This window comes from Leptonychotes weddellii, chromosome 14 (genome assembly GCF_054177405.1).
Source record: "Leptonychotes weddellii isolate Sample4059 chromosome 14, ASM5417740v2, whole genome shotgun sequence".
Classification (NCBI taxonomy): domain Eukaryota; kingdom Metazoa; phylum Chordata; class Mammalia; order Carnivora; family Phocidae; genus Leptonychotes; species Leptonychotes weddellii.
In genome coordinates, this window is record NC_138382.1 from 62,697,233 (window position 1) to 62,719,615 (window position 22,383).

The window sequence follows — 22,383 nt, forward strand, 5'->3', positions numbered from 1 at the left end:
CTAGTGGTCTCTCTGCTTCCTCTCACGGAGGGCAGTGATCGCTCGTGGACTGGCTCATGGTTGGGGCTTCAGTGCCAGGCACGTTGAAAAGCCTCCATAAATTCTCAGTTGGTTGAAGGGCAATTGGCAAAAACCGTTGAAGAGTGGGGTAGAGGCACAGGAAGGCAGTCGGGGTCATTAGGACTCGGTGACAGGTGAGTAGAACTGCAGGACATCATGAATTTATTGAGCCCCCATTGTGTGCCAATCACGGGGCTAAAGACAATGAAATACGGAATCTGATCTTTGCCCTCCCCACATTTTTATTTTTCTCTGTGAGACACGGCTCAGGCGGATAAAACCACTGGGTAACAGGCTGCGAGGTTCCACGCTGGTGTTGGGATGACAGCATCCACCTTATGACCCACAGTGGTAAGGCGGCGAGGCCACCTGTGTGTCTTGTTAGTCCTGACCTCGGTCGTGAGACGTAGGCGTCACCGTCCTGGGTCACAGGTGAGGCCGCTGAGGCCCAGACCGGAAAAGGGATGTGCCTGAGGTCAGCTGAGGGCTGTGGCAGAGCTGAGCAGACAGTCCGACTCGGTGCTCCTCAGACTTAATCAGATACCTGGAGTTTGCACCCAGTAAACAGGCCTCTGCCCCCAGGAGAGGCTGAAGGCAAAAATAGCTGGTGATGCGGGCACTCACTGAACACCTGGGCTCGTGGCAGGAACAAGCCAGTCTTCACCTAGATGCTATTGCATTATCCACCTCTTTCCCAGAAGGAAACTGAGGCCCAGCCAGTAAAGGGTAGAGCTGAGATCCCCTCCCAGATCTGTCTTACTCTAAAGTCAGTGGTTCCTGAACCTGGTTGCTGGTCTGCTCAGAATCCCCTGAGGGACCCTTTTGAAAAACGCAGATTCCTAGGCCCCTGGCCTCAGCTGTTGTAGGGCACTGACCCTGGCGTGGGGCCAGGGCCTCTGTATTGGTGCGAATTTCCTGGCCAGTCTGTTAGGAAGGGTGCGGCTCGGACTCAGGTGGTCGTGGGCCTCCGTGAGGGATGAGCAGGGCCTCTGAGCCTGGGGCCCCTGCCAGGCTGGGTCTGATGGGCTCTGCTTGGCTTCCTGCCATGGGCCTTTTGTGTGTGCTCTGCAAGCGTGGGCTCCGCCTTGACCTGTCCGAAATGCCTACTGGGAACTCAGCCATTTCAGTCCCAGCTCCTGGGAGAAGCGCCCGGCAGAGGACTGGAGTCAGGCAGTTACACCGTGTCGGTCTCTGTATATCTGAGAGAACAAGAAAACTGCTCAGCAGACTGCGGGGGACGGGGAGGGGGTGCTCTCCCTGAAGGGCGCATCTCTAATAGGGCTGGGCACTTCCTAGGGGGGATATAGGGCCACTCCTGTGAGGTAGGTGTTTGTAGCCCCATTTGACAGATGAGCAGACTGAGGCTTAATGTGTCTAAGGGAATAACCTAGGGCATGATGCTGGTAAGTGGCAGAACAGGAACGGGGATCAGATCCATCTGGTTCAAAGTTTGTCCTCTTAACCTCTGTCCCATCCTGGCAAGGAGGAAAGGTAGAAGTTACTTGAATGCATGTTGATTTCCTTCCATGGATGCCATTTATTCCTTAGTTTGAAAGAGCACTTTTATGTTCATTTCCTTTTTTCTCTCAAGGAATAAGTATAAGAAGGAGTTGTCTTCTCCGTCTTAACAGATTTGGAAACTGAGCCCCAGAGATGGGAAGTGACTTGCCCGAGGTCACTTAGAGAGTTGGGGCAGAAACTTGGAACTAGACCCCGGGCTCCTGACTTCCAGCTCGGGGCTGTGTCTGCTGGTCCTTGCTGCTTCTCTGCTTGCTGGGACTAAGACAGCCCACTGGGTGACCTTGGGGGCATCACTGTGGGTCCTGGGACCTCATAGTTGCACGTGTTGGGTACTGACTGAGCTGTCCCTTTCTTTCCTGTTTTCCAGGATCCTATGAGTGTGGAATCTGTGGCAAGAAGTACAAGTATTACAACTGTTTCCAGACCCACGTACGGGCACACCGAGGTGCGTGGCATCTCTGGGGAGCCGAGGGCCACACCTCCCCATTCTCTGCCTGGCCTGTGGATGACCCCAGGACCCCCCCACCCCCGCACACACACACATCAGAGCGCCAGTCCTCTCACTCTGTCTGCAGTAGGGTGGAGACCCAGGTGGAGAGAAGAGGCCTCCTTACTTGGGAGAGCACACAGGGCCAGTGGGGGCGTTGGGAGGACATGTTGCCAGGCTTTTGCCACTCTTGCCCCTGCCTGCTCCACACGGGCCCACTTCCTCCCAGGGTGCATCAGTGCTGTGTGGTGTGAGCGGCCCCTGCCGGGAAGGTGCTCACATGTCCTCTTGTGCGCTCCTCCTGGCAGCCCTGGGAGTGGGGGCAGGGCGCTGTCTCCATTCTGAAGAGGAGGAGGCTGAGGGGACAGGGAGGAAGGGCAATGGGTCTGGGCCTGACTGATGGCAGGGGGCACAGGGAGGGGCCGTGAATGGGCACAGAGTGTCCTGGACACGTTGTGGTGGGGTCACCGGCTGCCCCCGCTCCTCTCGCTCTTTGGCACTGGCCGCGCCATGGGTCCAGTCCGCTCACTTCTCATTTTTCTCTTTTTTGCAGACACGGAAGCCACCTCAGGGGAGGGAGCCTCCCAAGGCAGTGAGTATTTTCCCCTTGCTCTTGTCCCCCTCAGGACTGTCCCAAGGGGCCTGTGGGTTCAGGCTTTGGGGCCAGAGGGTCTTTATGACATTGTAGGATGATACCTCAGAGCAGCCTTTCCCAAAGTGTGTTCATGGCACACATCCTGGGGAAGCTAATACATGTTCTATCAGTAACGGGTTCTCTGGCCAAATAACCTGGGGAAGCTTGAGTTCTGCTAAGATGAACATGTTTCTTTGTGGTACACTTCCCAGGGTCCCTCACTGGCAAACTCGGGGCTGATGTTTGGGAAATGCCACTTCCGAGGCTTTTCTCAAGAGCACCCATGGGCGCTAATCTCTGGGTGCGCTACCCCAGCCTGGGCCTGACAGGGCCTTGCCATCTGAGGACAGCGTTCTGCTTGCCCTGCCCCCAGATCTAAACCCGCGGGCCTCAGAAGAAGCCAGATGGGTGTAGACGGGGCTGGAACCTCTCCCCGCCCAAAGAACCCGAGGTCCAGAACCTAGCCATCTACTCACAGGTGTATCCCCAACAGAACCACGTGCACATGTCCACCAAAAGATGGGAAGTGGATATTCTTTTTTTAAGATTTTATTTGAGAGAGAGCGAGAGAGAGAGAGAGCAGGTGAGAGCACAAGCATGGGGAAGGGGCAGAGAGAAGCAGATCCCCCACTGAACAGGAAGCTGGGACCCCGACGTGGGGCTCGATCCCGGGACCCTGGAATCATGACCTGAGCCGAAGGCAGACGTTCAGTGGAATGAGCCACCCAGGCGCCTGCGAACTAGGATATTCTTAGCAGCACTGTTGAAAGCCCCAGACCAGAAACCACCTGAGTGCCCAGTGCTAGGCGAATGGACAGATCAGTCGTGGTGTGTTCGCATGAAGCAGGGAGAAGGAATGATGTATGGCTACACGCAGCAATGTGGATTACGCACAAACACAAGGTTAGCAAAAGGAGCCCAACACAAGAGCCCCTCCTCTAAGATCTGTGTACAGGAAGTACAAAATTGGGAGAGTGATTCGTGCTGGAAGAAATCATGGTTATCCTTGGGAAGGTGTTTCTGGTTTATGAAAATTGAAGGAGCTGAACAGTTTTCTGCGTCGGGGTCAGCAGACTCTTTGGTAGGGACCAGACAGTCAGGATTTTAGACGTTGCAGGCCAGACATCTCTGTCCCCACCACTCCGCTCTGCCACGTAGCATGAACATAGCCGGAGATGATATGGAAACGAATTTTTCACCAAAACAGAGGGTGGGCAGGCCGTAGTTTGTCAACCCCTATTCTTCCTGCCATAAAAGGTTTTTAAAAATAATAAACGTGATCTCCTCCCCCCGCCCCCCCCCGCAAAAAAAATTCCATAACAAAGCAGATTGAGGAGGTGTGTGGGCCAACGCAGGGCCTTAATTGTACGCGGTCCAGAAAGCATTTCTTCTGAGGCCCTTTCCCATCCATTCTCTCCTTGGATTCCCACATCACGTGAGAGGCAGGCAGGGCAGGCTAAGATTCCGTGTTCTAGACGTTCTGAGGCTCACTTAGGCCTGACACCTGCCGGAGGACCCTGGCTAGGAAGCGGTGTAAGCCTGTCCCTCCTCCCTGAGCCCTGCCCCAGCCTAGCCCCTGGCTCCCTTCTCCTTCAGAAGCTTCCTTCTCTTCAGGCTCCCGTGGTTTGCCTGTGGTCAGCCACACATTTAAAGATCTTTTCTATTTATCTTTCCTTCCTTGGCTATTCTGGGCCCCTGGCTTCTCTGGCAGCACCTCAATGATCCATTGTGTTCTGTCTGGCTTCCATGGTTCCCGGAGGCCCACTGGCTGTAGAGGACTGTCACTGGGGGTATTTTTAGTCTTTCCATCACTTTTGCCTTCCTCCCTAGGGAGTTTTCTCCCCACGGCCACTGTGCTTTATTTTATTCTCAGTCCTGCACCCCTACCCTGACCCAGGCCAGCAGCGCCTGCTCAGAAAGCCTGGCGTCCTCGTGACAGGAGCCTGACCGTGGAGCCCTGGAGCCAAAAGCGTTGTGTCGAGAATACTACCAAGTCCAGCCTACCTATTTTGCAGATGAGGACACTGAGTCCCAGAGAGAACTCAGTGGAACTTGTTAGTGGTGGAGGTGGGCCTAGAAACCGGGCCTCCCGCCTTCTAGTCCAGGGTCTTTGATTTAGTTGTTAGAAAAATTGTACAGTCCGAAATGGAGGCATATGCCCAGTCACCCATCTCTTAGCTAAGAAAATAAAAGATTAGCTCCACGTCCAATTCTCTTCCTGCTGTTACATTGATTCCCTTTCCGAAACAGTGTGAGGTAACGTTTACCAAGTATTTGTTGTCTCTGAGGCATTGTGCTCTCTCATTCTTTATTACAACTCTGGGAGATGAAGGTACTATCGTTCCCATTTTGCAGATGAGAAAACCGAGGTGCAGCAGTTTGGGAGTGTGTCCAGTGTTAGTCACACTGGTTGGTGGCCGAGCCGGGTTGGAGTCAGGCAGCCTGACTCCAGAGCCTGTCCCCCCAGACTGATTCGCAGTGCCATTCCTAGAGTTTCTGAGCTCTCTTGGAGGCTCTGAAAATGTGGTTTCATTGACAGAAAGATCATTTTGCCTTTTTTCCTTTGCGGATAAGTCTTTTGTCCTAATCTACTCCTGCCTTAGGTGGGTCCGGGAGTGTGGTCCCCATGCGTGTTGAGAAGGAGTGGGGTGGGATTCCGCAGAGCAGGGTGATGACGCTTCTCAGTGGCAGAAAGCTGGGGGTTCTCATTTTCTTGGAGGTGGTAGGAGGGGCTGTGTGAGCAGAGGTGAGACGTTGTTTCCAGAAGCTGTGGAGGGCGACCAGCACTAGCCAGTAGGGGAGAGGCGTTTCAGGGGCAGGGACTTGTCTGGAGCCAGACCCTGGATGGCCTTGACTTCTTCAGGTGTGTTCCCCAGTGTCCAGCACCGAGAGAGAATTACGGTCCAGATGGGACATGATGGGGCATGTGGTGGTGGTTATTGTCTAGGCTGGATTGAAGCTGGAGCCAGGCTTGGAATCCTAGAATGGCCAGCCTGGAAGAAGCCATGGGAATCAGCTCATTATGACCCTCCTATCCCCTCAGATTAGGGGGAAAAGAAGAAAAGCTGAACCCCGAGGTAGGGTCCGCACTTGCTGAGCTGACAGTCTGAGTGAGGCAGAGCAGAACCAGGTCTCTCCTCCTCCACACCCTCCCACCTCCCCCCACTGCTGCCTGGCTGGTTCAGGGGTGGGCATGGAGGTGGCAGGGCCTGGTCCCCAGACCCTCAGAAGGACTGTGTGTGCTGACGCTGTGTGCACCTTGCTTGGGGACCAGTTAATCTCTGTGGCCCTGGGGACTTTGAGAGCCTGCAGGTGCAGTGGAAGAGATGATGGGCAGAGGCAAGGAGAAGGCTGATGTCATCTGTGCCCCTTAGTTGAGCTAAGCAGGGACCAGAAACCTTCCTGTAGAATTGCCTGGCAACCTTGGGATGGAGGGAGTCTCATCCAATCCTGTGTTTGAGTGCTGGGGAGCAGAAGAAGGGCCAGAGGCCTGGTGCGTCAGTCAGGAGTGGAAGGTGGCTTATGCAGACCGAGAAGGGCCATGTGCCCTGACTTAGCTATGGCATGGAGTTAAGTGAACATTTGAATCTTGGCTGTTCCTCGCCCCACTGTGCAGCCTTGAGCAAGCCATTCAGTCTCCCTGTGCGGGGCCTCATCAGGAACATGGGGGTCAATGGACCATCCCTAGATCTGCCCAAGGAATACACACGGGAGGTCCATGCTAGTGCGTGGTGAGAGCAGTGTCCTGAGTGGGTCTGGCCTCAGAATTTGGATAGACCTAGGGATCATCCAGACTCTGGCCCTGTATTTGTTAGCTCTCGCCGTGTAACACATATCCCCAAGACTGAATGACTTAAACGAACATTGGTTATCTCGATTTGTGTGGTCAGACCTTGGGTGTGATTTCCCTGGGTCCTTTGGCTGTGGGGCTCCTGGGGCAGGGGAGGTGTGGGCCAGGGCTGTGGTTTCCTCTTAAGGCTCAGCCAGGGAAGGAGCTGCTTCAACACTCACGCGACTGTTAACAGGCTGGGTCCTTCCCAAGCTGTGGAACTGAGGGCCTCACTTCCCCACTGGCTGTTCCCCGGAGGCTGCCATATGGCTCTTTCTCTGGGGCAGCCCGTAAGCGAGACAGTGTGAGCGAGACGAAAGTCACGGTCTTTTGTAACCTAACCTCAGAAATGACATCCCATCACTTTATCACATTCCCTTCATTAGAAGCAAATCCCTAGGTCCCGCTCAGGCTCAAAGCAAAGGGATGACACGGGTGTGTACGCCAGGAGGCCAGGGTCATTGGGAAGCTGCCTATCACAGACCCTCCTCGCTGTGGGGCTTGGGACAGGTCCCTTCTGATCCTCTGTCTACACGTGTGTTCAGTGGGTTATGACTTCCTGCCTTGGTCACAAGGACCAACGGAGGAAAGGCAGATGAAGTGCCCGGCCTGGCCCCTTGCGCATGCAGCGCCAGGAAATAGTAGGTGCAGTGACCGTTACTCTCTTGTAACCTCAAGGTGGGGGGGGGGAGCTTAGGAGCTCGGCTCACCCAGAGTGGGATTGGGGTTTGGTTTGAACGTTGCTTCAAGGCTCTCGTATCTCCTTGTGTAGAGAACCCCTAACACTCCCGGGACAGACTGTCCACGGGTCACTGGTTTGGGCCGGTGTGGCCTAGTCCCATGTTGGCTTCTAAGGCAGATGAGCCTGCCCCCCAAAAAATCCCCAGCCCAAGAGTCCAAAGTCCTGGTAACTGCCTGTGTCTTTCCATCCCCCACAGACAATTTCAGGTACACGTGTGACATCTGTGGGAAAAAGTATAAGTACTACAGCTGTTTCCAGGAGCACCGGGACCTGCACGCCGTGGATGGTGAGTCGGGCCCCTCGCTCTGTGAAGAGGAGCACCCCCACCCCCACCCCTGGCACCAGGGCTGCTCATCTGGCTCCCCCCTCCAACCACCAATTGTCCCCTCTCTCCTCCCACCCAGAGGAAGGTCAGGCAGCAGTCAGACCATGAGGCGAGTGACCGACCCTTGAGGATTCTGGGAAAGAGAAGGTCCCCGTCATACTCCATATATTCTTCTGATTAGGGTAGCCCAAGTGAAATTGCCATTTTGGTAGGTCAGAATCCGTCGAATTTCAGCAATTTCATATCGATGCATTTTACAATTTTGTACTGAGTATTCACATGCTCTGATGAAATTAAACCAGTTTTTTAAAATGAATGATGATATTTTAGGATCTTAGGTTATAGAGTTAGAAATTAGAACCATAAATTTAGGTAATTTATTTTTAGACTCTCAAGCCTAGAAATAGGGTCTTGGACCTGGAAAGGATCGAGGGGGCTTCCTCTCTAGCTCTGCACCCCAGCCTGTCGCAAGCTGTGACAGCCAGGCCCTGCCGCCCATTGCCACTGGCTTGTCCTTCTTCTCATCCTCTCTTTTTCTCCTAACTGGTCTCTTCCTCTTTTTCTCCTGTCCTGGCACTCTAGAGTGGCTGCAGCGATCCAGAAACAGGATCCAGAAACAGGCCGGGCAGATAGCATCTGCCCTCTTCTGGGTTGGGCCCTAGCCCATGGGGAGGATGAGGAACGGAGGCATGGGCTGCGTCCTGGTTGGGATGTGCCCTCCTGTGGCCCCTGGTTTTCTGGGGTGTCCACGCTGGCTACGGCGGCTCTCCTGGGTCCCAGAGAGGCTGGGAGCGTTGGGCAGAGGCAGCTGTGGGCAGGGACTAACAGGGCTCCTGTTTGCTTCTTTCCTTCTGCGGCTGCTGCCTCCCACCCGGGCGCAGTGTTTAGTGTGGAAGGGGCCCCCGAGAATCGGGCAGGTAAGTCCTTGGTAACTGCCCACCTCCCTGTCCCCGCCTGGGCTCCCAAGACCTGGTCACCAGGGCGCTAAGGGCTGTGTGTTCTCCCACAGACCCCTTCGACCAAGGTGTTGTGGCCACTGACGAGGTGAAGGAGGAGCCCCCGGAACCATTCCAGAAAATTGGGCCAAGTATGCGGGCCTCTTTCTGGGGGTGGGCTGGGTGGGGAGACAGCTGGGGGCCAGCTGAGGGGGGCGGGGTGAGTCTTGCCATTGGAAGGGGGTGACCTCACTCATCCCGCAACAGTGCTACTGGCCAGCGATCGCTGGCTTCCTTACACCTCACTTTGCCGCCTGTCAGATGGGCCAGTCTTAGGACTTCAGCTTTTGAGGAGCAGCAGAACAGCACAGGGTCAAGGTCAGGTCAGTGCGTGTAGCACATGCTTGGTGCCTGGTGGTCTGTTAGCCGTCCTGAGCCTCGGCTCCTCACCTGTCAATGAGGACTGCATTTCCCCGAAGGTTTGTTGGGGGATTAAATGAGATCGTGAATGTAAATCACCTATTAGCACAGTGCCTGGTACATAATAGGTGCTCGGAAAATAACTCTTATTGTCGTCATCCGCAAATGAAGGGGTTCATCGGCAAATGAAGCCATCCAAGGGAGCCACATGGACAATCTGTCCTTGTCCCATGAAACCCCTGAGGGCAGGCCCCACACCTGCGGCCTGTTCTCAGCGCACGTGCGTGGAGTGTGGGGAGGACACAGTGGGTGAAGCAGTTGTGGCCCTGCCTTTGGGTACTTGGCACAGGAAGGGGGCAGTAGGTCAGTGCGCAGATAGAGCATGACCTGCAGCACAGGGAGCCATGGGGGCCGGGGAAGCACCTGACCAGCCCTGGGAAGCAGGGAGGCTCCTGCTTTGGGGACCAGGGTGGGGAATGAGCTCTTGAATCACGGGGTGAAGGTAGGAGAGCAGCTCTTGTTCTAGGGAATTGAAAGGCCAATCAGTTTCTGAGTTCGGGTCTTAGCCTTGAATGCCAGAGGAAGGCATCTAGACTTCCTTCTGAGGGAAGTGAGCTAGAGAGTTTCCCAAGTGGGGAAGGGACTTGATCAGATTCACATTTTAGGAAGACCATTTTGGCTGTTTCTAGAAGAATGGATTGGGTGGAGTCAGCCAGTGAGAGGTGTCTGGTCCAGCCCTTCAGGAATTTGCATTCCTCCTCCTCTCGCTTACCACCCAGCAAGAAAAGACCTTTGTTGACTGTGCCTCATTACAACAAGGATTTCAGGTAGCTTGCAAAAATACACACGCAAACATTGAATGAATGCATGAGGACATCTTAGGGCAGGAAAAACAGCGAAGCTGGAGGTGTTCCTCACAGGGTGGAGCTTGGCCCTGACCTTTGGAATGCGTTGACTGGGTCATTGCTTTCTTTGAACTCTTAAGCACTCAGGAGACTGGGGTTGGAAGAGTATCTGTGAAGCGGTTAGTGCAGTACTTGTCAAGTTTACTATGCGCATGTGTCCAGTTTCTCTCTCTCGAAGAAAATAAGGAAGCCCTCAACGCTAAAACTGCTAAAAGTTAAACTGTGGCGAAACCCACCTGCGAGTGAGCCCTGTTCTGTGATGGACAATTATAGACAGATACAGGATGGGGACAGTGGGATCTGTGACCTGCCATCTCAGAACTGCCGGTCCGCTGCCCCCGGGTTAGCCCTGCCCTTCCATCCTTAGCATCGTAATTATGAAAATAGAATTGGAATCAGGCACGGGTTTGAATGCTGACATCACCAGTTGACTAGCCACTTACTCCTTCTTAGTGTCCTTTGACTCATCTGGAAGTTGGGGATGAGAACATCTCTCTGTTCTGTAAGGCCGCTGGAGGATGCGTGCAGGAAGGGACTAGCCCAGCCCCTGGCTTGTATTCAGGGCGTAACAAATGAGTGATGTTGTCAAGAAATGGCCAAGACTGGGAGCTTTAGAGCATCCCACCTATGAAACCCCCGCTCTACACTTCATACCTGCTTGACATCCTACACGCTTTATGATCTCCCTAATCCATGGTTTCCTTAACTCAAGAATGGGCTGATGACAAGAAAACTCACTACATGTAGAACTAGATGAAACTTGTTCTGTATATCAGTAACTGAGTTGGACAGACGACCAGTGCTAGGATCTGGGAGGAATTGTCACACATCATACACAGTTGGGAATTGCATTGAGAAAACAGAACTGGGTTTGGCTCCCTGCATGCTCCCAGCTTGACCTTTTGAAACTGAGATTGCTAGAATAGTGTGAGCATCTCCTGTTACCACTCAGGAGCTGCCTTATGAGATAAGAGTGCTGCATCTTGGGTTTCAAGCAGGCCAAGGTCACAGAACCCTAAAAATGACAAGCTGTAGAGTAAGAGGAGTCGTGAGAGGCACAGAGCCCCACAAAGGGACCTTGGCCACAGGTAGAGCTTTGTGGGTCCCGGAAGAGGAAATTCCCAGAAGCAGTGCATGCCGGGAAGTACACTGTCCACATCCACGTCACCTGAGCAAATTGGGGAGTTAGGTACTTAGGAGGAAGCTGGAGCCATGACAGCAGAAGAATCCTTCTAGAAGGAGACAGTTGGTCACGGGGGTCCTGCGTGTCAGCCTGCTGTCCAGCTGCAGATCTGAGAATTACTACCATGATAGTGGTCTGCCATGATAATTTACTGCCGTGATAATGGGAGGCTCAAGAACAGTTCACTCATGTCTACTGAAAACAGTAAGTCTGGATCATCTATAGTTTACTCGATTTTTATATGTGGCTAAGGATGAGTAACTTGAAAAACTTTGAAATTAAAAGAAAAAAACCCAAAGCGTGAAACTATAAAAATTCCACCTAACAAGACAGAATTTAGGAGACTCGGAGGAAAAGCATACCTCTAAAAATGACTTACTACAAAATCTAGAAGAAAATTCTGTTTGACCGCCACAACTGAATCTAAGAAAATATGACTTCTCTTAGTCTGCTTGGACTGTCATAACAAAGTGCCAGACTGGATGACTTAAACAGCTTTATTTTCTCACAGTTCTGGAGGCTGGAAGTCCAAGGTCCAAGTGCCAGCCTGGTCAAGGTTCTGGTGAGAACCTTCTTCCTGACTTGGGGATGGCCACCTTCCGTCTGTGCCCCTCACACGGTGGGAGACTGATGCAAGCAAGCTTCCTGGTGCCTCTTGTTACAAGGGCACTAATCCAGTCATGAGGGCCCTACCCTCATGACCTCCTCTCAACCCAGTTACCTACCACAGGCCCCATGTCCAAACACCATCACATGGGGAGGTGGGGCATCAACAGTTGACTTTGGGGGTGGGGTGGGGGCCACGGTTCAGTCCATACCATGACCCCTGTGAGAGAGGAGCCTGAAATTGTCCAGTGACAGAGCAGCAGGATAAAATGAAGAGGCAGAGAAAGGAGTGAGGTGAAGGACTGCAGAGAAACAGAAAAGAGAATTAAAACCTACATTGTGCGTAGTAAAGAGCAGAGTTGCTAAAGGCAGACCATGTATGCTGATTTAAGGGCTCACCGTATGTCAGGGGATGACAGATGATTGGGCTATAATCTTCCTCAATATAAAGAGACCCATAACTCTGTAGATCTTTGTGACTTTTTAAAACTATAAATATGAAGGAAAAAAACATGCAGGCATCCAGGCATAAGAAAAGGCCATTATTAACAGATGAATCCAAGGGGACTTGCCTCAGATTTCTGCACAGTACTCAGTGCCAAAAGATAATGGAATATGTTTTGATGGGAAACGTAGATTACAACCTAAGAATTTTATATCTAGACAGATTGTAATTTATGAGTAAAGGGAAAAGTGAGGGCTTGAAAAAACACTATTTTCCCCGTGTACCCATCTTCAAAAAATTCATAAAATACACTACAGTTGTGAGGAATGAATTCATAGCACAGGAGGACTTGTGGTCAGTGTTAAAACCAGATAAACTAGAGATAAGTTTAAAATGTGAATATGATTACAAAATTGAATGCAAAAGACAAAGATCATTCTACAGTATTAAAAACGACTTGTAAGAACACGCGAAGGAAGGAATAGGTGAAGGATACGATAGAGTAGATTAAAGCAGTCCTTCCCATAGTGTGGGCCCTAGACCAGCAGCAGCAGCACCATTTCCTGGAAGCTTATCAGAAAAGTAAATTCTTAGGCTTCACCCCAGACCCATGGAATCGGAATCTCTGGGGCGGAGCCGGGCAATCTGTGTTGTAACCGCCCTTCTAGATGATTCTCAAACCTGCTGAAGTTTGAGAAGCATGGAGTTAAGCTACCTTTCTCCATGGTAATAGACTTGAAAACGTCATTTTCTGCTTAACTGTAACAGAGAGATGTATCTTACATGCTGTGTAAAACAGACAAAGGAGAATATTGGAAAATAATGGAATATTGGAGAATAATGGAAAGGCAGAGAAAAGATTTCCTGCATCAAACAACAGAAAACGAAGGAAACAAACCAGAAAGGGTAGAACATGAAAAAAATAAAGGAATCAAAACACAGAACAAGTAAAACCAAGTCAATTATAGCAATAAAAGGAAATGGCATAATCTCTTTTATTAGAAGACAAAGGTTCTCCAGTTAATTTGAAATAATGGTTTATTAGAGACATACCTCATAATTTCTCATCTTATACTCTTTCTCAGGGAGCTCCCTCTTGCTTCCTTAACTAATTGAATTCCCTATTGGGATTTTCATAGCACTGTAAATGTCTCCTTTAAGAACACCCATTGTGGTTGCAGTTTTTAAGTTTGTGTGATTATTTGATTTTTCTGTCTCCTTTTCCAGACTGTAAGCTCCTTGAAGGCAGGAACCATGATTGCTTTTGCTCAGCATTTTGTGGTGGCATTTGCCGAAGTATCTTTTTAATGAATTTTCCCAAGAAAATTTAGGGAAGTGTTTTTAGGCGCATGCAAACAAGGAGAAAGGAGGCTCTTATAAATGATCAAGAATTAATAACTAATGTCAGACGAACTAATACAACAGTGTAATTAAATATCTGAGCAGTGGTTCTTCAAGTTTCCTATGTGTCAGATTTTTCTAGGGGGCCTGTTAAAACACAGCTTCCTAGATCCTGGTCCTAGAACTTTTCTTTCAGTGTGTCTTGGAGAAGTCTTGAGAATTTGCATTTCTGACCGATTGTCCGATGATGCTAATGCTGCTGGTCCAGGGACCACACCTTTTAGAAGCACTGTGTTAGAAAATAATGTCGTGTTCTGAAGGCTATAGTTAACAGTGACGATTTTGATCTCATGGGCCTTAATTTATATGCATCAGACAACATTGCATCTAAATATACAAAATAAATTTGGAAGTACGACATAATGGAAGGATTGATCACAACATTCAGTCTTCAATAGAACGGGTAGACAAATAGGATCAAATAGGGTTTGAATAATACAATTAATACAGTTGCTCTAACAGCTTTGAAGCCTATGAACAGCAAATAGTAGATCTTTTCCAGTGTTCATGCATCAGTTATAAAAGTTATGAAAATGTTTTAAGTCCATGTTGAGAGAGAAAAACCATACACAGAATAAAAAAAAAATTGAGAAAAAATACTTGAAACATATAAACAAAATTGTTGATGTCCTTAATGTATGGAGTTCTTGGCAATTAAAAAAAGGTAAATATACCAATGGAAACATCGGCTGTGAACACAAATGGGAAAGTCACAGAAGAAAAAGTGCGGTTAATTAAACGTGAAAAATAGTCAATTTCCTTAGAACGCAGACAAGTGGAACTTGAAAGCAGCAGTGCAGTGTGGTTCCCCCTTATAAGGCAAATCTTTCTGATTGGGATGAAAATTGACCCAACTTTTTGATATGTAGTTGGTGCTATGGTTATCAAAAGCCTTAAAAATGCATACCCTTAATTTATCCTGAGGAAATAACGAGCAACAATTATGCTTAAATCTTTATTTTGCAGAGATATGAGAAATAATGAGCAAATGGGCAAACATTTCTACAGGGATGTGGATCACAGCATTTTTTTTTTTTTGTTAAGGGAAAAATTTTGAAACAATCCATACGTCCCCTGGTGTAGTAGACTGGCTCAGCAGATTTCAAAGTCCGGGGGGAACCATGCAGCCAATAAATGCAGTAGGGATTGATGTTTATTGACTAAGCAAGATGTCCACAAAGTATTGTCGATTGAATACGCCAGGTTACAAAGAGGATATGGATCAGGGCTGGCTAATTCAAGGCCCACCGGAGCCAGACAGATGACGTCAGGGGGAGAGAAGCCCGTTCTGGAAGAGATGGGAGGGAGGGGTGGGGCCTGGGGCAGATGGCAAGGTTGCATGCTCCCCCTCCAAGGGGTAGCTGCTCCTCTTTTTTCGGGGGTGACAGGTGATTGAAATTTCTCTTACTCTTTAAATTTTGTATTTGTATTTATCAGTATTTTATAATTTTCCCCCAGTGAACAATATTACATCAGAAATTTTTAAGAAGAAAGAAGTTAGGCAGTGCCAAAAGAGAGGTAAAGATAAAGTCTGGTGGGACCCAAGAGGAAGATGTGACCCCCTCCTGCTGGGGGGTGGGGGTGCTTGGGACGGGGAAGGTCCTGGAGACGAGGGGACCCCAGTGTGGCCATTGCAGAAGGCAGGGTTCGCGAAGGGGCTGAGCGAGATCTTGGCACTGGGGGGTCAGCTCAGGTCACCACACATTTCCTGAACACCAGGGCCTGGGGGTGGAGTGTTGGAGAAACCGCGTGTGCCAGGTACTGTTCTAAGCACTTGACATATAAATTTAATCCTCGCAGCAATCCTAGAAGGTGGTCCTATTATTACCCCTGTTTACAGATAGGAAAACTGAGGCACAGAGAGGTTAAGAGATTTGCCCAAGGTCACACAGCTGGACATGGAGGAGCTGGGATTTGAACCCAGGCGGTCTGACTCCAGTGGGCTCCTGATTGTACTTGGTCCCAGGATGAGGGGGAGTCGGAGGGGAGGGAGCATGCTGCTGCTTCTGGACGGGAGTCAGGAGCCCATTCCCACCCTTTCCTCTCCTTGGACAGAAACTGGCAATTACACCTGTGAATTCTGCGGAAAGCAGTACAAGTACTACACGCCCTACCAGGAGCACGTGGCCTTACACGCCCCCATCAGTGAGTACCTTCTCTGGTTGGGGGAGGGGTGGGCCAGCCCTAGGCGGAGGCTTTGCCAGGGGAGGGTGAATGCAAAGATGAGCTTGGCCCCGGGCAATCTGCAGGTATCCAGGTCTGACCTGGGCCACCTTACTGCGGAAGCTGGAATAGTTGGGAAGGCCGCATCCTTCAGCCAGGAAAGCCTGAGTCGCCATCGGGAGACTCAGGGTGGGCATCGATCATCCACATCCTTCAGTGGTCCTGTCCTCACCTCTAAGCACCTCTGAATCATGTGGTTCCTGAGAGCCAGGGCCACGTGATGCAGCTAAGCCATGGCCAGCTAGACAAGACAGCTGCCTCTTTGCCCTTGGTGGTGGAAGGGGTGGAAAGCTAGAAGGGGCACTAAGCCAAGACTCAGAAGCCCTGGGTTTTAATCGGCTGGGTTGCAGGGTTGCGTGACCTTGGGCAGGTCCCATCCTGTCTCTGGCCCTCAATCTCTCCCTTCTCCCTTGGCCTGGAAGAAAAAAGTTCTGAGGGCCCTTCCTGTGGGACATCCCAGCCTTCCATTCTCCTGAAACTACTGATTTCACAGCTTCCCTCCTGTGTGTCAGAGGGGGCTCCATCCTTAGATCCCCAGGTATGTGGGCAAGGAGGGTATGAGAGATTTAGGCTAGATCCAACAGAGGATTGGTTTGCCAAGGCTGAAACAGCCCCTCCAGTGGCCTTCGGATCTGCAGATTTGTACGCCGATGGGTTCTGTGTGGAATTAGGGGCTGGACTTGACCGCTTCAGGTGGTACCCAGGGCTCGGGCTTGAGGACCCTGGGTCTGATGAGAGTATTTAGAACCTACACTGACTGCAGAAGTCCTTACAAATGGAGTCGTATAATAATACTCTTTTATCTGGCTGCTTTCACGTGGCAAAATGTCTTTAAGACTCATACATGTAGTATATATCAGTTCATTCTTTTTGACTGCTGAGCAGTATTCCATTTTATGAAAATACCACATTTGGTTTAGTCTTTTGTTGTTCATTTCGGTTGTTTCCTGTTTCAGGCTCTTATGAATGAAGCTGCTATGAAAGTGTTTGTAGGAGGCTTTTTGAGGGCATATGTGTCTATTTCTCTCAGATAAACACCAGGGAGTAAAATTGCTAGGTCATAGGGGAGAGTGTTTAACTTTGTAAGAACTTACAAACCATTTTCCAAAATGTAGCATCTTGCACTCCCTCTAGCCACGTATGGGAGTTCTACTTCCTCCACATTCTTGCCAACATTTGGAGGTGATGGGCTCTTTAATTCTAGCTATTCCTGTGAATGTGTAGTGGTCATTGTGGTGTTAATTTGTATTTTCTTGATGACCGATGACATTGAGCACTTTTTCATCTGCATATGGGCCATTTGTATACTTTACTATGCAGATTGTCTAAAGTCTTTAGCCCATTTTGTGGTTGGGGTGTTTGTCTTTGTATTATTAAATTGTAAGAGCTCTCTTTGTATATTCTAGATCCAGGTCTTATATACTGTGAATATTTGCTCCGTCTTTAGCATGCCCTCTGATTTTCATACAGTATCTTTTGATGAATAGTTTTTATTTTGACAAAGTCTAATTTATCAGTTTTTTTCTATGGTTAGTACTGTCTGGGTCCTACCCAGAATATCTTAGCTACCTCAAGATTGTGAAGATATTCTCCTTAATTATCTTTTAGAAGCTTTATAATTTTAGGGGCACCCGGGTGGCTCATTCGTTAAGCATCTGCCTTTGGCTCAGGTCATGATCCCAGGGTGCTGGGATCGAGCCCCGCGCCAGGCTCTCTGCTCAGCCTTCTTCTCCCTCTCCCACTCCCCCTGCTTGTGTTCCCTCTCTTGCTGTGTCTCTCTCTGTCAAATAAATAAATAAAATCTTAAAAAAACAAAAAAAGAAGCTTTATAATTTTAGCCTTTGGATTTAGGTCTGTGATCTTTTCAAGTTAACTGTGAATGGTGAGAGATAGGAGTTGAGATTCATTTCTTCCCATATGGAGATCTGGTTGTTCCATCATTTGTTAAAAGTTGTTCTTTCCCCATTGCATTGCAACCTTTGTTGAAAATCAGATGCATGCATAAGTATATATGAGTTTATTTCTGATTTGTCAGTCTGTTTATCTATGTTTATGCCAATATGGTCTTACTTACTGGAGTTTTATAGTAAATCTTAAATTCAGGTACTCTTGGTTTTTCAACTTTGTCCTTTTAATAGAATATTGGTCAATTTTAGGAACTTTGCTCTCCCATATAAATGTTAGGGGAATTTCTAATTTCCAGTTTCTAAAAAAAAATCCAACTGGGATTCTGTTTAGGATTACCCTGAATCTGTAGACCAATTTAGAGAGAATAGACATCATAATAATACTGGGTATTCCAATCCATGAATATGGTATATCTCTCCAAGTAAGGTCTTTTTTTCTCAGCAATAGTTTATATTTTTCAGAGTAGAAGTCTTATACATATTTCATGAAATTATCTCTGAGTACTTTGTTTTTTGCTACTATGATTTTTAGTTGTCCAATTACTTGTTGCTGTTACATAAAAACAAAATTTTTGTGTATTGATTTTGTGTCCTGAAATTTTGCTAAGTTCACTAATAGTGAACTAGTCCTAATAGCTTTTTTGTCAATTTCTTAGGATTTGCCTTGTACCTACTGATTTCATCTACCAATAAAGATAGCTCTACTTCTTTCTTTCCAGTCTGTATTATTATTCTTCTTTTTTTCATTTCACTATACTACGACCCTCCAGTACATTGTGGAATAGAAGAATTGAGTATTTCTGCCTTTTTCCTAATCATAGGGTTCAGTTTTTCACCATGAACAGTGATCATTTTCATCAGTTAGTATTACATTTGCTGAAGTAGGTTTTTATAAATGCCCTTTATCAGTTGAGGAGGTTACCTTTTATTTCTAGTTTACTGAAATTTTCTGTCATAAATTATTTTTATCTTTTTTCCTCCATCTATTGAGATGATTCTAGGATTCTTTTATTCTGGTAATATGGTATATTACATGGATTGATTTGTTGTTATTTTTTTTTTTTTAAGATTTTATTTATTTATTTGACAGAGAGAGCTCAACCAGGGGGAGCAGCAGGCAAAGGCTGAGGGAGAAGCAGGCTCCCTGCCAAGCAAGGGAGGACTCTGGGATTATGACCTGAGCCAAAGGCAGACACTTAACCGACTGAGCCATTCAGGCACCCTTATTGTCATTGTTCTTAAATAAATCACCATGCCTATACTTTATTAAAACACATTAAAACTATCAGAGAGTCCCAACTATGAAATGAACTGAAGAAACTTACAATGTTAGGATATTTCCTCTTTGCCTAGTGAGTGACTTCTTCTGTGAAACTTCTTTTTCTTGGAAAGGTATCTAAATTACTTTAAGACCTAGGGTAGTTTGTATACAGAGTTGCTTTCAAGAACATACTTTCTGATCACTTCTATCTAAAATTCCCCAGGATTTTACCTGGTTTTTAGATTTTATTTTATTTATTTGACAGAGAGAGAGACAGCAAGAGAGGGAACACAAGCAGGGGGAGTAGGAGAGGGAGAAGCAGGCTTTCCACAGAGCAGGGAACCTGATGTGGGGCTCGATCCCAGGACCCTGGGATCATGACCTGAGCCGAAGGCAGATGCTTAACGACTGAGCCACCCAGGTGCCCCTTTACATAGTTTTTAATATCACTCCCAAAACTGACTTAAGGCTAGATAACTACAGTCCTAGAATTAGCCGTGCCCCATGAATATCAGTGGTTTGTTGATGATGGTCATAATCAAGAAAATAAATATTTCTGGTGATGTTTTTTTTAAACAGTATTGAGGCATACTGTCATACAATAAAGTGCCTATATTTAAATTGTACAGTTTGATAAGTTTTGACCTATGTATGCACTCATGAAATCATCACTGCAATTAAGATAGCAAACACATCCATCACTCTGAAGTTTTTTTGTGTTCTTTTATAATCCCTTACTCACCACTTGCCCATCCCCAGGCAAACACTGATGTACTTTCTGTTATTATAGATTAGTTTACATTTTCTAGAATATTGCATATATAGCATCTTACAGTATATATCCTTTTTGTGTGTTTGTGGGGGTCTGGCTTCTTTTACTCACCATGATTGTTTTAAGATTCATCCATGGTTGCATGTATCAGTAGTTCATTCCCTTTAATTGATGAGTATTTCATTGCATAGATACACATACCACAGTTTGCTTTATTCACTTGTGGACGGACATTTGGGTTGTTTCTAGTTTGGAGCTAATACAAATAAAGTTGCTCTGAACATTTGTGTACTTGTATGGGCAGTTGGTTTCATTAATCTTGAGTAAACACCTGGGAGTGGAATAGCTGGATCATATGATAGGTGTACGTTTAACTTTTAAGAAACAACTAAACTGTTTTTCAAAGTGGTTATGCCATTTTGCATTCCAACCAGTAGTGTACTTTTCTTTTTTGTAATGTAAGTTGGGTATCAGGGTAAAACTGGCCTCTTAGAAATGAGTTGGGAGGAGTATTCCCTGAGTATAGTGTCAGTTAGGTGAAGTTGGTTAATAATGTTGTTCAAATCTCTATACCTTTTTAGGCTAAAAAAAAAATGTGCTTGTTCTATCAAGTACTAAGAGGCAGGCATTAAAATCTACAACTCTAATTGTGGATATGCTGTTTCTCCCTTTAGTTCTGTCAGTTTTTGATTCATGTACTTTGAAACTTTGCTTTTAGGTGCACACACTTAGGATCATTATGTCTTGGTGACCCTTTTAAAATTGTTCAGTACCTTTATTTATCTTTTTATTTCTTAATTTCTTTATTTAACAGGTAATAACTGTTGTCCTGAAATCTACTTTACCTGATATCAATATAGCTACTACAGCTTTCTTAGGATTAGTATTTGCATGGTATATTTCTTCTGATCTTTTTCTTCTAATCTTTCTGTGTCTTTCTATTCGAAGTGTGTGCATATAGTTGGTTCTCACTCTTTTCTCTAGTCTGGTAATCCCTGCCTTTTAAATGAAGTGTTTCACCCATTTACATTTAATATTATTTATTGATATGGTTGAATTTTTTATTTCATATTTTTTGTATTTTGTATATTTTGTTTTGTTTTTTCTGTTTGTCCCATCTCATCTTGTTCATTTTTTCTTCTTTTCTTGCCTTCTTTAATATTGAGAACTTAAAAAAAAAAATTTCCTTTGTTAGCTTTCTAGCTATACCTCTTTTTCTTTAGTAGTTACTTTGTGATTTATAATGTACATCTTTTATGTATTACAATCTACCACAAATTTAATTCATAACGTCACTAAGGACCTTATAACAGTGCACTTCCATTTACTACTTTCCTGTCCTTTGTGCTATTCTTATCATATGTCCATGCGTACATAAGCTACAAACCCAACAATTATTCTTTTTGCTTTAAACAGTCAATTATTTGTTAACTAAGAAATGAGAAAATGCTTTTTTATTTTCTAACATATTTACCACTTCCTGTACTTTTATTTCCTTTGTATGAATCTGAATTCCATCTATTAATCATTTTCCCTCATTCTTTGAAGAACTTCCTTTAACACTTACTTATATTGTAGGTCTATTGGTGAAAGAATCTCTTAACTAAAGATGTTTTTATTTCACCTGTTCTTTTGATGGATATTTTCTCTGGATATGAAATTCTAAGTTGAGAAATTTTTCTTTCAGCACTTTAAAAATGTCATTCTTTTATATTCTGGTTTATGTTGTTTCTGATGAAAAGTCAGATTATTCTGATAGTTTTTCTATATTTAATGTGTCTTTTTTGTGTGGGTGATTTTAAATATATCTCTGTTACTTTTTTTAGCAACTTGATTTTGGTGTATAGTTTTCTTTGTGTTTATTCTGTTCGGGGTTCATTGAATTTCTTGGTTCAGTGGGTTTATATTTTTCATCAGATTCGGAAAATTTCAGCCAGTATTTCTGCAAATATTCTTATTACCCAATCTCTCTTTCTTCTGTTGTTGAGACTTTACATATGTGTTAAACCATTTGGTGATGAAGCTCCATTTAGTTTATCAGTCCTGTTTTCCCTTTGAGCTTCAATTTGGATAGTTTCTAGTACCTTGTCTTTAAGTTTGCTGTTCTTTTCTTCTCTAGTATGCAGTCTGTTTTATTAGAAAAATCTGTCAAGTGAATTTTTCTTTTCACCTACCCTACTTTTCATCTCTGTAATTTCCATTTGGTTCCCTTTTATAGTGTTTCTTTTTTCATTGTGTTCATATTATCCTTTAAATCCTTGAGCATATCTATGAAAGCTGTTTTAAGGTCCTTGTCAGCAGATTCCGTCATCCCTGTCATGTCTGTATGTTACTGTTGATTGATATTTTTCTCCTGATTATTAGTCACATTTTCTTGCTTCGCCTCACAAGTAATTTTTTATTCTGTGCTGCACATTGCAATGTTTGTTGAGCGTCTGGAGTTTGTTATCTTCCTTTGAAAAGTGTTGGATTTTGTTATGGCAGGCAGTTACTTTACATACAGATCGGCTTCATACCTCAAAGGTTTGTTTTTAAACTGTTAGGGTGGGTCTCCGGTTGTTCTTATTCTAGGGTTAGAGTAATCCTTCTAAGGCCTGGCCTTTCTGGGTCCCAAACTAAACGCTCGAGGTGTTCAACAAGGTCTGTCTTCTGTGGCAGATGGGAACTCAGACATCTCATCTTGTGAGACTCCTGAATCCTTCCTTGGCTCACAGCCCCCAGCAGCAG

General features: G+C 46.5%; 1 protein-coding gene across 23 annotated transcripts in view; it reads left to right on the top strand.

The window, feature by feature from the left end:
* ZNF618 (zinc finger protein 618) overlaps positions 1-22,383 on the top strand; it is a 184,299-nt gene that overhangs the window by 130,381 nt on the left and 31,535 nt on the right. For 11 of the 23 annotated variants that reach the window (XM_081803419.1, XM_081803422.1, XM_081803428.1 and 8 more), the window contains exons 4-10: positions 1,949-2,026; positions 2,622-2,660; positions 7,470-7,559; positions 8,480-8,515; positions 8,608-8,685; positions 14,952-15,011; positions 15,549-15,638. In XM_081803419.1, coding sequence (XP_081659545.1) covers positions 1,949-2,026; positions 2,622-2,660; positions 7,470-7,559; positions 8,480-8,515; positions 8,608-8,685; positions 14,952-15,011; positions 15,549-15,638 — 471 coding nt within the window. The remainder of the gene's footprint in view (positions 1-1,948; positions 2,027-2,621; positions 2,661-7,469; positions 7,560-8,479; positions 8,516-8,607; positions 8,686-14,951; positions 15,012-15,548; positions 15,639-22,383) is intronic. The other 12 variants (XM_081803441.1, XM_081803424.1, XM_081803426.1 and 9 more) reach the window with 5 other exon arrangements.